Below are 14,563 nucleotides of genomic sequence, written 5' to 3' on the forward strand. Positions count from 1 at the left end.
CATTCAGAAATGCTTCAAAACTGTGATTTATAAACTAATCCATCAAACAGTAAATACAATAAAAATCTCAGATTCATAAAAACATTTTCAATTTCTTCCATATTCCAGGAATATCTGGCACAACAACAAAATCTCAGAATATCATGTTCAATTTGGTTCACCTGGCCAACCGTAGGTTATGTTGCAAGAGAAAAACTCCCAACTTGTAATTAAATGTGCCCTGGGTATTGACCACATAGGTATTTTATTGTAAATTAGGAAGGATCAGGAACCCCAAAAAAGGATGTGGGCCTTTTAAACGAGGAAAAGAGAAGAGAAACAGGTACAACCGCCCGCCAATTCAACTTCAGGATACTAGGAGTGATAAATGAACTGTGTCCCAAGATTTGTGGGCAAACTCAAAAAGCAAATTTGTGGTTTCGCGTGGCTGAATACAAACCACACCTTTCAGGCTGTTTACTGAAATTGGATAAACACAGGATAAAAAGACAAACTGTAGCCCTTCCTAATCTCCTTCTCGCAAGCCCTACAAGGATATGCACCTTTATTTAGACTTTGAACGACCAAAAACGATAACGATTTTTGAAAATGTAAGGTACAGTATTTGAGATCTGATGAATTTCTGCACAATGAGAAGAAAAGTATGGGGGAGGGGAAGCCAGGTAGGCGTGAGAGAGAAGGGGACAACTGCAAATTTCACTTTTGAATCCACAACCAAAAAGTATAATCACAAACTCTGTGTTGATTCCCACAACCTAACGTTGCTTTGGTTTTGCTCACATTAGCAAAGTTCATTTCCTTTTTGTTTAAACCTCGCCCCTCCCCCGTTTTTTCCCTGACATATTTTTGGCAACTTAAGTGATTCTGGGAGGCCACGTTCTCCCTCCAAGTTCACATCGTGTACTTTTTGTTCCCTGGTGGATGCTCCTTGGATAGGTTGATAAGTAAATAACTTCACATTTGCGACAAAGCTTCCATTAAAGACGCCTGCAGGAAATCCAGTGATGCAATCTCACACAGCTTAAAAGACTCCAGCTCGCGTCTAGCATGATCTATGTACCAGCTTGTAGAAGCAGGTAGATGACTCACACGCTTGGCCCTCCAGGGAAAAGCAAGTCTATGTTATGGAAAAAATAAATTGTTGTTAAAAAAAAAAAAAAACTCAACCGTGCCTACAACTACTTTTTGTTTTTAAAGGAGGTCATATTCCGGGCTCTCCCTATTCCTGAAAAAAGATTAAATACAACTGGACCCACCACCGAGTCGTTCCCAAGAGCACCCACTCAGGTGAGGTCTGAGATGGCACGGAAGGCAGCCCCGCCTCCAGAGAATTTTCTCCAAGGGAAACTGCGCAGGCGCATGCAGCCTACTGAGTGGATGAAAAGGTTTCTCTTCTGCTTAGTCACCACCAGCGCTCCCCCCGCCCCCTCCCCCCCACGCCCCCAGCTGCAAGTTATACAAAGGCTGGAAACTCCCACACCTATGTGTACTATTTTGAAAACCAGGTGGACTTCATAATTGGTCAAATCCAAAGAGACAGGGTTGTTGAGACACTAACCCAAAAGTGTACAGGTGAGTGAGGCATAGTACAGAAGACACACGTGGCATACCAGCCGTGAAGAGCGGAGTGGCATCAGGAGGGAGGGAACAGATGAATTCTACCAGGAACAAGCAAGCAGGCAGGCTTTCCCATTTTATTTCGGCTATGTGTGTGTTATTTTTAAATATCTCCATGGCCAAATGACTATTTTTTTTTTTAAATAACCTTAAAATTTTTCTAATTACAAGAACAGTACAAGCTCACTTCAGCAAACTAGAATACAGAGAAGAACAAATAAGAGACAAAAGCATCTATAATTTCTCCATGCAGAGAGCAAACCACTGTTAACCTATTGTGGTTTTATTATCATAGTTTATTATTTATTTTCTATGCCTGTAAACCTTCTAACATAATACACCATGAACATTTTTCCTGTCATTAAATATTTTTCCGTAATCTGATTTATAGTGCTTGCCCCTGAACTGTGATTTACTAAACCAGTCCTGTGTACCTGGGCACTTAGAGCTTTCCTGACTTTTCACTTTAAAAAATATTCCTACAATTAATATCCTTGATTACTTCCTTAAGATAAAACCCTAAAACTGGAATTCAGGTGTCAGAAGGTGGCCCATTTCAACCAGTTTTGCTAAACTGTCTTCCAGAAAGTTTGGAATAATGTATAATCCTCCTAGAAATGTATTTTACCCAAACCCAGTTTTTTAATCTTGGCCAATTTGACAGGGAAACCTTGAGCTTCCCTGTTCTGTAATCTGTATTTCTTGGATTATTAATAAACTGAATATTATTTTATATGTATATTAATCACTTGTAGCTTTTGTGAACTGTCTACTCATGATTGTGGACCGTATTTCTATTGAGACGTTTGTCCTTTTTTAAAATGTTTTCAAAAATATGTAAGATAGACATAGTTTTAAAAGTAGCCACCACGATTCCAAAGAAGCTAAAAACCGTGGTCTGCACAGGAAGCATAAATGTACTTAAAGGCTCTTCTAACCTATCAAAATCCTCCACTTGAGAACCTTCCAGGGGCTTCAATCCATTTTGTCCTGGTACCAATACTGGCTTCAGAGAAAATGGACTTCAGAGACTTCTAAATCTTATAACACAATAGGATACCAGAGAAGGAGATTTTATTCCTGACCTACATGAATAGTCATTTGTATGCCCTGGAGTGAAATCATATAGTCTTTTTTTTTTAAACTTTTTATTTTATATTGGAGTATAGCCGATTAACAATGTTGTAATAGTTTCAGGTGCAGAGCAAAGCGACTCAGCCATGCATATACGTGTATCCATTCTCCCCCAAATTCCCTTCCCATCCAGGCTGCCACATGACATTGAGCAGGGTTCCCTGTGTATATTGTCTTATAATCTAAGTGAATCTGCAGGTGCTATTCTTATTCTTATATTATTTAATACCTTTTCTGAACACTTATGAAACCATTGGCTTGGCAATACTGGTTGACGGTAGGTGTCCCTGAATTATGTTTTATTAAGAGGACGAGGAATCTGGAAGTGGGGCATGGGAGGGGAAGGAAGAAGGAAGGAGGAGAAGGGGGAGGAGGAGGGGAGAGAGGAGGAGGGGAGAGAGGGGAGGAGGATAGGGGAAAGGGCAGGAAGAGGAAAGAGAAGGCCCATTTGCTGCTGTTTTCATTTTACTAAATTTTATTCAATGTTCCATCCATTCCAATACTGCCTCTCTTTCACTCTACGAGCCTGCGCAGAGTAAACCACTTCCTGGGTGCTGTTCTGGAAGGGGGTTCTCAGAGTACCTGCCAGCCGTTTTTTATCTGATTTTCTTGTACCTTTATCTACCAGCCCAGTGAGGCTGTGAGGGGGTCCACTAAGTAAACCATTGATCTTACCGCCTAGATGCCCTTCTGAATTCCGTGTGGCCCTCCGAATTCCTCCCGCCTGCCAGAAGTCTGTTTCTTTGTCATCTTAAACCACCTTTTATTTTGCTAAAATAAAATGATTTGAGGGGGGCCTGGAGCAGAAGCAGGTCCCTCTGTGCCCTGTACTCTCCTATCTTGTTGACATCATCCTTCTGTGAGCCGCCACCAGCCCAGACCCCACTGGAAGGGAGAACACGAGACTCACAGAATGCTGGAGCAGGTGATTATCCTCAGAGATCATTTAGTTCAACTTCATTTTACAGGTGAAAAATAACGAAAGACAAACCCTCTGATCTTATGTTAATTATCTTATTGGCAATACAGGAAAGAGGCAAAAGCTACCTTTGTTCCTTGCTGCTTTGAAAAGTTAGATCCAAGAAGTACAGAAAGCAGTTATTTTCTGAGGCTCACTGAACTGAGAACTAAAACCAATGATTTGGGGCGAGTGTGGGAAGGAAAGGCCACTTTAACTCACAGTAATGCTGTCGGAATCTTAACCACGTATTTCATATACTCTTGTTCATATTTTAAGAAGCAAATAGGCAATGCCTCCCCTGTTCTCAATCTCCCTACCAAAAAAACGGAGTATATTTTTTTTAATTAATCAAAACCTCAGATTTTCAATTCATACAACCCCAGTATGCAACACACAAGAAAGAATGTAAGGCACTTTTTTCCTCAAATCAAACTTTTAGCTCCAAATCCTACTCTTGGTTACTCACAGACTCTGTATGATCTGTAAGGCTCGTCCTAGATCTAGGATTCAAGGCATCAAGTTAAAATCAGAATCAATCTGCCAGGAGGACAAACAGCACACGTCATCCTCTCTTAGAGCCCAGCTCTGCAGCCGGAGCATGGCAAATCTCGTACTACTGAGAAAAGGCTGGCAACTCAACAGTGGCTAAAGCATAGTTTCTCCCTGCTCCTTTTTTCTTCCTCTCTTTTCTCCATTCTTCTCCCCTTCACTTCAACCTTTCCCCCTTTTCTAAAACCCCGATCTAAATTCAGAAGCCTTAAAAAAGAGACTCTGGCCCTGGGGTGTTTGTTATACGTGTACATTCAGCATTTGGACGAAAGGCTGGCGCCAAAATAAAAAGAAGCAACAGGCGAATCTTGCTTCCCTTTCTGCTCTGGGGGGCGTCTGCATTCACACTTGTAAAGGAAGCATTTCCTTGGGAGTGAATGTGAAGTCAGATCACTTTAAAAATGCTCCCCACAAAGTTCATTGCCCTGTTCATTACAAAGTAAAATAAGGCTCTTCATCGCCACAGGCAGCGATTGCTTTCCACTGAATGCCCATTCAAATGCTCGGTCAATCTCCATAACCCCGACAGATTCTCAAAATGTACATCGAAATCCCCTGAAATGTATCAGCTTTTTAAGTACTTTCCACAGAGCTCTAAAAATGTATGCTTGGTGGGCATTTTATATAGCAAATCAAAATGTGCTGTTTTTAAAGATAATATTACTTTAATCCTGCTACTCACCAGAACACATCAAGCTAAAACACTTAATTCTCTTCCCAGTATAAATGGGGGTGGGAGTTGGGGGTAGATCCCTAAAGAAGTACTTCCTTGCTTCTATCCCACTTCCCCCATTATAACCCAGTCCTTTCTACCACAGACCATTAAAAGACTTACAGCATAAAATGTAATTTTCTGGTGATGGAGGATGGACGGATGGATGGATGGATGGATGGATGGATAAATAAAATGGAACCAAGGAGCCAGGACTTCTCTAATGGATGGAAATACGCAGGGCAGGTGGAGTGAATCTGAATTTCGGAGGCTTCAATTTGAAGACCTGTGAAGCTGTCTGAGGGACTCCCAGGTGTATGTTGTTGTTACTAAGCAACCCACTCATCCTCCTGGGCCAAAGCAGAAATTCCTATTCAGCCTGTTGCTGCTCGCTAAGGAATTTTTCCTGGACGAGTTTGCCAATCACTACCCTGTTTCAGCTTAGACCTCACTTTTTATAATTGAGCAGGAATCCTTGAACACCTTTTGAAAAGGAAGAGAGTGCCTGCACCCCAAAGTGAATACCAGGGATCATGGGTGAGGACTAATTTAGGACAAGGCTTGCCTTATACTAAGAAGAACTTAAAAGTAAACATTTTCCAAGGTTAAACTCAGTTGACTTGAATTAGATAAGGCACCATCCCTTGCTGCCATCATCTTAACTCTTGGCTCAGGTAACAAGAATGGGTTGCTGCTGCTATAAGTCCTAAGAGAACACAGCAAAGTTCACTGACTAAAAGAACACCTAAAATCAGATTCATATTGATATCTCTGCATGGAGGAAGTGCACGTGTCAATTCCTATCAAGTAATATGGGAGGGAAAAAAATCAGCAAAGTGGCATCAGGAGACAGACCAAGGAGGGAAAGAAGGGAGGGAGGGAGGGAGGGAAAGAGGGGAAAAAAATGTTGTTTCAGACTAAGGACGAAATAAGAGGGAAAATAAAATTTAACCAAATTGTTTATTTTTTAACCTGAAATGTATGCCTGGTTGTATCAAAGTCACAGAGAGGAACCAAAGCATTTGCTTGAGTTACCTAAGTCTTTAAAAAAAACCTACATTTAATAACCTAACATCAAAATAATAATCTTGTTTAAATTATCTATAGATTTCAAACAAATACTTCTTGGGGTTCTTGGGTGGTGGTGTTGTATAAATGTTTCTATGTATGTTTGACTTACTTGGCCATATGTATAAATGCTCTGTTTGACTTTGCAGAGTATAGTAGAAATTGCTGGATACAGCTCTGCATCACTGCTCCAGCACTTACTTTTTTTTTTTTTTAACATCTTTATTGGAGTATAATTGCTTTACAATGGTGTGTTAGTTTCTGCTTTATAACAAAGTGAATCAGTTATACATATACATATGTTCCCATATCTCTTCCCTCTTGCATCTCCCTCCCTCCCACCATCCCTATCCCACCCCTCTAGGTGGTCACGAAGCACCGAGCTGACCTCCCTGTGCTATGCCCTGTGCTATGCGGCTGCTTCCCACTAGCTATCTATTTTACATTTGGTAGTGTATATATGTCCATGCCACTCTCTCACTTCATCCCAGCTTACCCTTCCCCCTCCCCGTATCCTCAAGTCCATTCTCTAGTAGGTCTGCGTCTTTATTCCTGTCCTGCCCCTAGGTTCTTCATGACCTTTTTTTTTTTTTTCTTAGATTCCATATATATGTGTTAGCATACGGTATTTGTTTTTCTCTTTCTGACTTACTTCACTCTGTATGACAGACTCTAGGTCCATCCACCTCACTACTTTTAATCCTCCTTAAATCAGATGGCACTGGGTCCATTTGGGTGGCCTAGTCTCTGCGGTTGGTTTAAAACAGGACCTAATTACAGATCAACAGAAAGCCTAGTACCATCTTGTTAGGGTAATACTTAAAGCTACCATTAGCCCTAGAAATGAGACTGCAACCATCATCGCATTAAATATTTCACCAAGGACCAGCATCAGATTGTACAGATCAGAACTCGTTATCTTTGACTTTGTGCTACAAAATAGAATCTAAATTCAATGAAATAACTGTGCCCAGAAAAATGAACATGAATTTTATCTTCTAATGTAAAACTATGGAAGGACAAGTTTGGCCTTCTAACTCCAACCCAGCTCCCTAGTGAGTGGGATCCAGCCTAAAATCTGAGTTTGACCTTTTAACTTTGGGCCTGGCAGAAGGCCACATGGGTGACATCACTCCAAATCAGGTGTTTAGCAGCTCTGGAAATATATGACTTGTCAAAAGGATCCCATTCTTCCAGAAGGGACAGTTCAGCAACACATTGAAAGTAAACAATATTGAGAGAAGGCCTAAGAACTCTTAAACCCTAGTTAAAATATCAGAAGCTGCTCATCCAGAAGTAGCATAATGAACATAAAACCCACAGGTTTCATTTCACTTATATGCTGAGAAGGTATATATAAATTGAAGTTATTATGTAACTGAGAAGGTATATATAAATTGAAGTTATTATGTAAAGTACTCACTTAAAGCATTATTTTGCTAAGTAAAACCCAATGCAGATGCCCCGGCCCCTCTCCGGAGAATCTGATTCCATAGCTCTGGGGTGGGGCACAGGGAGTGTAGTTTTACCAAGTGCCTCAGGTGATATATTTTTGTAATCAGATGAGTGTGTTGCAGTGACTTAAAGAATGCCTATGGACATTCCTATTACTAAGCACATACATAATTATCTTCAACCTTTTTTTTCAATCAGTCCAGACTTCTATATTGTTGTCTAGCATTTTCTTATTTTTCAGGTAAGTTAATTTTGCCTGTACATTAGTTTATTTCACTGAAGATGCAAAACTAAACAAAGCACACTGTTTGCAATGTCTCACTTCCAAACACAGTGGCCCAGTCTGTTTTCTGATGGATACAAGTTTGCAGAAATTGAATGCGGATGAGAGAAAAAAAGAGCAAACTGGAGGCTAATTTAGGGTTGAGATAGCTAGGAAGGGTGGCAGGTTAAATTAAGAGGTTTAGACAGGTATGAGTGTCAGAGCAAACACCATGTTGGTCCCTCTTCTTCAGTTCTAATTCCCAGGGGTCATCCAGTATGTATGCATTTTTTTCATCTCTAAATTAAGAAGCGTGCAAGATTTGATCCATTGTAGGGAAGAGAACGCTGGACTCTAGCCATTAAACTGGTGATACCTGGGGAAAGAAACAAGACTGACACTATTAGCTGATTCTTTATTTACTCCCCTCTTGACTGCCAGGACCATTTATAAGTATAATGTTGTCTGGTTTTGAGTGTACGAGTATCTGGACTATTAAGTAGAGAATTGATTATCTTAGTTTACTTAATGGGACCGCTGTCTCTCTAAGTCTCTGATTCACCCACACTGGGCTCCTTTCTGATCCTAGAATATGCTAAGTACTCTCCCACCTCAGGGTCTTTGCACTTGCTCATCCATCTGCCTGTAACACTCTTATCCCAAGTATCTTCAGTGCTTGATCTCACTTCAGGTTTCTGCTCAAAGGTCATCTCATCAGAGAGGCCATCCCTGACCACCTTATATAAAATAATTCCCCGTTATTCTCAATCCCATTAGCCTGCTTTGCTTTCCTTTGTAGCATTTATCATCATCTAACTTGTTATGTATTTCCTTCTTTACTGATTTACTGTTTCCTGGCACTACAATGGTAGCACCACAATGGCAGGGAGTTTGTTCTATTTGCTAATGAATCTCAATGCCAGGATCAATGCTCAGTATATAGTGGCACTCAAGATTTATTTGTTGAATAAATGAGTGGGTATTTTTATTGCTTTGAGGAAGATATGATTAACTCAGTACTGGTGATCTTAAAAGACAATATAGGATACGTATTATTTAATTAGCCATTTAAGTTTAATTAAGGTAAACTTTATACAAGTTTGAGAAGAACTTATAGTGATTGTACATAATTGTTTCTTGATAGTAAAGTGTGCATTTAATGAAAAAAAAAAAAAAAAAAAAAAAAAAAGATAATATAGGGAACTCCCTGGTGGTCCAATGGTTAGGACTCCATGCTTTTTCACTGCTGTGGCCCGGGTTCAATCCCTGGTTGGGGAACTAAGATCCCACAAGCTGTGTGGCGTGGCCAAAAAAAAGAAAAAAAATTATATAGCTACATGGAAACATATCCATTTATAAAACTAAAGAGTAGAAAGATTAATTAAAATATTTCATCCCATTACTTGAAATGCTACCCACATGAAGTATCTATAACTTTGGACATTTTCCTTTTTAGAATAATGGCTGGACTCCTTAAGATAAAACACACAGAATGACTAAAGGTAATTGTCCTAAGGCAAAAGTGGGGTGGGTAGGGAGAAGGGGGATTTATGTAATATCTGTTCCTGTTTCATCTTCCGCTAGAGTGTAAGTCCCTTGAGGACATGGCCCACTTTATATGTCTTTTTATTCTCCTATAATACCTATCTGAATGTGTTGCAAATGGTAGGTAATCAGAAAACACATATAGGTAATGAAAAACACCTGTGAGTTTCAAATAAATCATATATATATATTCTGAATATTTTGGCAGTAAAATAAGAGTTTCTAAATCTATCATTGGGCTGCTAGAATACACATGCTTGTTGACAAAGATCATAAATCTTCATAAAATGTTAGAAAGGGGGAGTAGAAAAATTCTAAATATGTACAAAGACAAACTGTCCTAAAAATACTTTGTTTTAAATAGCGATAGCATCAACATTGCAGAACATAAAAAGCAGATCGTGTCAATCTGAAAAGTTCACAACTATAAAAAAGATGATGGTACTTCAGTCCAGACTTGCTAACTGGAATTATCTTCGTATGCTATCCAAAAGCTTGCCTACACTTTGATGGGTTTATAGAAAAAAAAAGTCCTTTGTGTATTCTTTTAGGTTAGTTCCAGAAAATACAGACAAGCCTCCTACAGGGATTTACTGAAAAGTTGATAAAGTTCAAGCTCCAGAACTCCCGTTTGCTCTGGCAGGAAGCTCCAGAAACAGGCTCACATGTTCTTTTTTTTTTTTTTAGAGCCCTCACCCCTACTCCACCTAACACAATTGCATAAGCTTCAAGCTCATAAAACCTGGGCCCACCCCTGCCAGCCAGCCATTAAGAAAACTAGGCTAGAATCTGCAAAAATGATCCAAAAATTATTTATTAATTTCAAGCATTTCTCCATGGTCTAAGCAAAGAGACGTAAATGGGGTTCAACAGTCTCTTTGGGGTATTGTTAGTATTACTTTTCCCAGGAAACAAAATGAAGTCTTGGAAACCATCACTAGATAAAAGTTACTTTCATTAAATGTAAGTATACATAACCCTAGATAGTTATTACCCATAAAAATTAGGTAATGTATTGCAGTGAACTAGATTGCTAGTGTTCCGAACTTATTTTCTTTCTTTAAATTTATTTTTAATGGAAGTATAATTCACATTCAAATATTATTTTCAAGTGTACAACATAGTGATTTGATGTCTATATAGGTCACGAAACGATCCGCAAAATAAATCTAGTTACAATCCGTCACCAAAGTTAACACAATATTGACTATATTAGAACTTATTTTCAATACTAAATAAATTATCTTCATTGGTGCTAAGTACAATCGGTTAAAATAAAAGCCAATCCGTTTTCATTCTAAATTCGAGTCCCGTTGTATCACAAAACGAAGTGGTGCAACCGAATGTTAATCGTGTGATTTAATTAAGGAATTACAATAAGACTTATCCAATATTCACTAGATTTGCAACCATTTTTGACACGAAGATCAAAACAAAAAAACCGTGCTGCCATCTCGGCTTTTGGCTACTTAAGTTTTCAAACTCGAGTAGTGAGTTCTTAAAGGCTACAGAGAGAATTTGGGGTGGGAGCGGGGGTACACTCAAGCAATCCCACACTTTCCCAGTCCCACCCCTGCTCCCGACCTCGTCCCGTGTTTGTATTGTGACTAGGTCCTCCCCTCCGGTGTGTAGCTCGCACTTAATTTTTCATTAGTGGGCAAAGTGGTACTAATATCTGGTAGTTTTTCTTAAGTATGATAGCCTGTAACGTTAGCTACACCTACCCTACCCGGGGCTTAACTTTGAGGATGGTCCCCTCCATCCCTGGACAGGTCCACAAGGCATTCCCGCTGCCCCCCTCAGGGTCCCTCGGTTTGGGACGGGTCCCAGGCCACTTCTCCAGAAGAGGCGCCGGCAGCACCCCCCCCCCCCCGTGGAAACGCCCTGAGGAAGGTCTCCTTGGCGTGGCCGCACCGCCGGGGTAAAGCGACCAGGAAAAGCGGAAAGGTGGCCTCCACGCACTCCCGATAGGACGCAGCCCGTTCCCAGCCCAGGACGCGCCCGCCTGGAGGGGGAAGGCAGCGTCGCCACCGAATCCCGGGCAGGGCCGCGGGACCCACCTCCGGCCCCCGCTCGCTCCCGCCCTCCGCCCCACCTCCCCCTGGCAGCACAAAGCCGGCCGGGAGGCGGGGGCCAGGCCTGCTGGGCGGCCGCCTGGACGAGACGGGACCCGGGCCCGGCGCCCCGCGGCTCAGGCTGCCGAGCCCCGGCGCGGCTAGAGTTCCCGTCCCGGACGGGGCGCACGCGCCCCCCGGCTGGCCTTAGGAGGCGCGGGAAGCCGGGCTCCCCGCCTTTTCAGGCGAGAGTCGCCTAGGGAGGCCCCGGCGCACTCGCTCCGTCCCGCTAGCCACGCCCGAGGTGGCGGCCTCCGGAGCGGGGCGCCTGGGCCGGCCGGGCCTCGGAGGGCGGCGAGCTCGCGGGGCCGCGGAGGCTGTCCGGGCGGGGCTGACTCGATAAGTTGCAGGCGCCCCGTAGCGCCTGACCGTGGCGCAAACTCGGGCCTCAAATCAATCCCCCTCGTTCCCGAAAGGTCCAGTCCTCCCGCACCTGCGTAAGATGGCCAAGCCATTCGGGGGCGGGCGGGAGGGGGCGGAGGCACAGCGGTGGGGGCGGCCTCCGCGGCCCCCGAGACCCGGGCCGCCCGGCACCTCGCCTCCCGTCGGGGGCGCACACGCGGGCGCGCACACGCACACCATCCGGCCCGGTGCGGGAAGATGGCCGTTTCTGCTTCAGGATAAAGGCTCTTTGTTGCGCTCGCACAAAAGCCGCCAAGACCCGCTTTTCCAGCAGGCCCTTTGGGCTAATCGAAGGAACTCAGCTGAATTTCCAAATGGCACTAAGAGCCTGAAGCGGTGGGAGCAACTAAAAGAGAGGGAGAATAACAGGCCTCCCGCCCTCTTCTACCAAAACCTCTGCCAATATACAAGGATTCGTCCTGGGAGACCGGGGCTGAGATCATTCGTAAGGGAGGAAGGAAAGAGGAAAACCTACTTTTACTATCAAGGCCCAAAGGGGGTATTAAACATTCATATTCTTGCAGGGTGTCTCCCCTTAACCAGGGTAGAAACATAATCTGGAAAAGTCTGGATACACCAAAAAGAAAAAGAAAAAAGAAAGAAGGAAAAAAAAAAAAAAAACCAACAATAGCAACCTAAAAAAAAAAAAAAAAAACCAAAAACCAAAAAACATAACAAACCAGTTGCCATCAGCCCAAAGTGGTAGTAGCAGCAGCCGGCGCGTGTGATCCACTTACTTGTCCGACTCTTGTGACATGTTTGATCCAATGAACTCGCTCCCCTTTTCCTGGAGCCTCAGCCTCTGGTGAAACTGGACTTTCAAGTCTGTGCAGGTGAAGGTGTGTGAGAGCGCCGAGATGGCAGAACAAGAGCTACAGGTAATTCTGCTTTTCCGTCCCCCCTCACCACTCTCGCTCGCTCGCCCGCTCGCGCCCTCACCTAGCCGGAAAGGTGGGATAAGGGGGGGCCCCCCTCACATGGGGCCCGAGCTCGGAGGCGGCCGGGCGGCGCGGAGTCCTCCCGGATCGTGGCAGTGGGTAGCCACAGAGCACAAAGTGGCGGACTTGGGCGGCCACAGGTAACTTTCTCGCAAGGAGCTGAATTCTTTCACTAAAGGGTACAAGCCCGAGGGACGAGCTGCGCGGTGATTGGCTGCGGGGCTCCCTCAGGTGCGCTGCCATTGGCAGAGGCGCGCTCAGGTAAGGCCCTTCTCCAAGTGCAGGTAACTCACTCCGAAGTTTACCTGAGAGCAGCGGCGGCACGCTTGCAGCTCTGCGGCAGCCCGTGGGAGCTGAGGGTCAGTGCTTCGAGTAGACTTCATGCTACGTTTCCCTTCTTCCCGGAGGCCGGCCTGGGAAGGGGGGTTGGGGGTTTGGCGGGGGGGTGGGGGGGGATTGAGGGAGAGAAGTTAACAGGAAAAAAAGCAACACCTGCAACCACTAGGGATTGTGGGTCAAACGGAAGGACTAAGGAGAGCTGAACTCGGGGATCCCAAGCCAACCGGAATCAAATGCACCGCACCACCACAAGGCTTTTAATACCCGCATTAAGAGGACTGTTTGACAGTGTCGGAAGAGTACGGGACTAAAGTGTATGTTGTGCTCAGAGGAGGAGAAAAACACAAAGATCGCCGAGTCTGTTACGTAATTGCATTTTTAACATACTTATCCACAACAAACACTTTTTGTGTCCCGATGTGTAACAGATACGATAGATTACTAGATTTACAAATAGGTGAGCATCCTTTCATGACCTAGACGGATAGGGAGTGGCGTGGTTTTGATGGGCTGAAGAAATGTGGTCGAACAGACGCTAATATGGCTCAGGCACACCTCTTCCATCTTAACTCGGCAGCCTGGGATTCCAGAGCTGCAAACCACTGAATCCCTCCCATAAACCTGTTGTCATTTGACGTTTCCAGGCAAGCGTCAACATTTACATTGTAATTCAATAGAAGCAGCGATTACAAAGGAGATTTATCCTTCCAGCTTAATATGGTTGCCAAGTAAACAATTCAGAATGAAACTGACTTTTTTGCAGTTTTGTTTCTCCTGGTTGGGAACAACGAATTTGCAAACGTGTAATTTATAACCACTACTTCCAATGAGTATCTGTGGAAGTTCCGACAGGAATCTAGCCCATGCATATGAATTGTAGAAATAAAGAGGGCATGGAAAGCTTATCATGATTTATTTCGAATTAATACTACATTGACAGAGATGAAACAACTTCTATTTTAACCTGTATGGATCATAATGAAAATTACATTATGAGACAAGGTTTGGCTGTTCTGTGTTTCATTCTCAACAAATGAATTTCAAAATTTTTTCTTACTTTTTAAAGACAGTATAAGCACACACGCTTACTTTTTAAAGATAATACGATACTTCAAGATAATGCAGTACCCACCTCTCCTCTGCCTTCTTAACCTCCTGTCTAGAGGCTACCAAATTCCACTTTTAGCTATCTATTCTGTCATTACCTTCCTATTTCTAAATAATTTACACAGCTATCCCTTGATTTATCTATTTAGATGATGTGCTTTGTCCACCTGTTGCCTTAGATAAGGACTTAACTCTATCAAACCCCATCTAGTTTCATCTTCCACCATTCATCCAATATATCTCTTTCACAGTTTAGGGATAGCAAGTAGTCAGTGACTGTGCAAATACTAGTCACAATAGAGCAACTATGGTTGTTTTCTTTCTTATAAAAACCTTTTATCTGTTTACTCAGTTTGTGAT

General features: G+C 43.1%; 1 protein-coding gene across 3 annotated transcripts in view; it reads right to left on the reverse strand.

Annotated features, from left to right (window-relative positions):
* GRHL2 (grainyhead like transcription factor 2) overlaps window positions 1-12,831 on the reverse strand; it is a 166,851-nt gene extending 154,020 nt beyond the window's left edge. For all 3 annotated transcript variants that reach the window (XR_450244.2, XM_007173397.2, XM_007173396.2), the window contains exon 1: window positions 12,557-12,831. Coding sequence is in view for 2 of the 3 variants with exons in the window: in XM_007173397.2 (XP_007173459.2) it covers window positions 12,557-12,576 (20 nt within the window). In the remaining variant the exon portion in view is untranslated. The remainder of the gene's footprint in view (window positions 1-12,556) is intronic.
* Between the last annotated feature and the right edge of the window lie 1,732 nt (window positions 12,832-14,563).

Source organism: Balaenoptera acutorostrata, chromosome 17 (assembly GCF_949987535.1).
Source record: "Balaenoptera acutorostrata chromosome 17, mBalAcu1.1, whole genome shotgun sequence".
NCBI lineage: Eukaryota > Metazoa > Chordata > Mammalia > Artiodactyla > Balaenopteridae > Balaenoptera > Balaenoptera acutorostrata.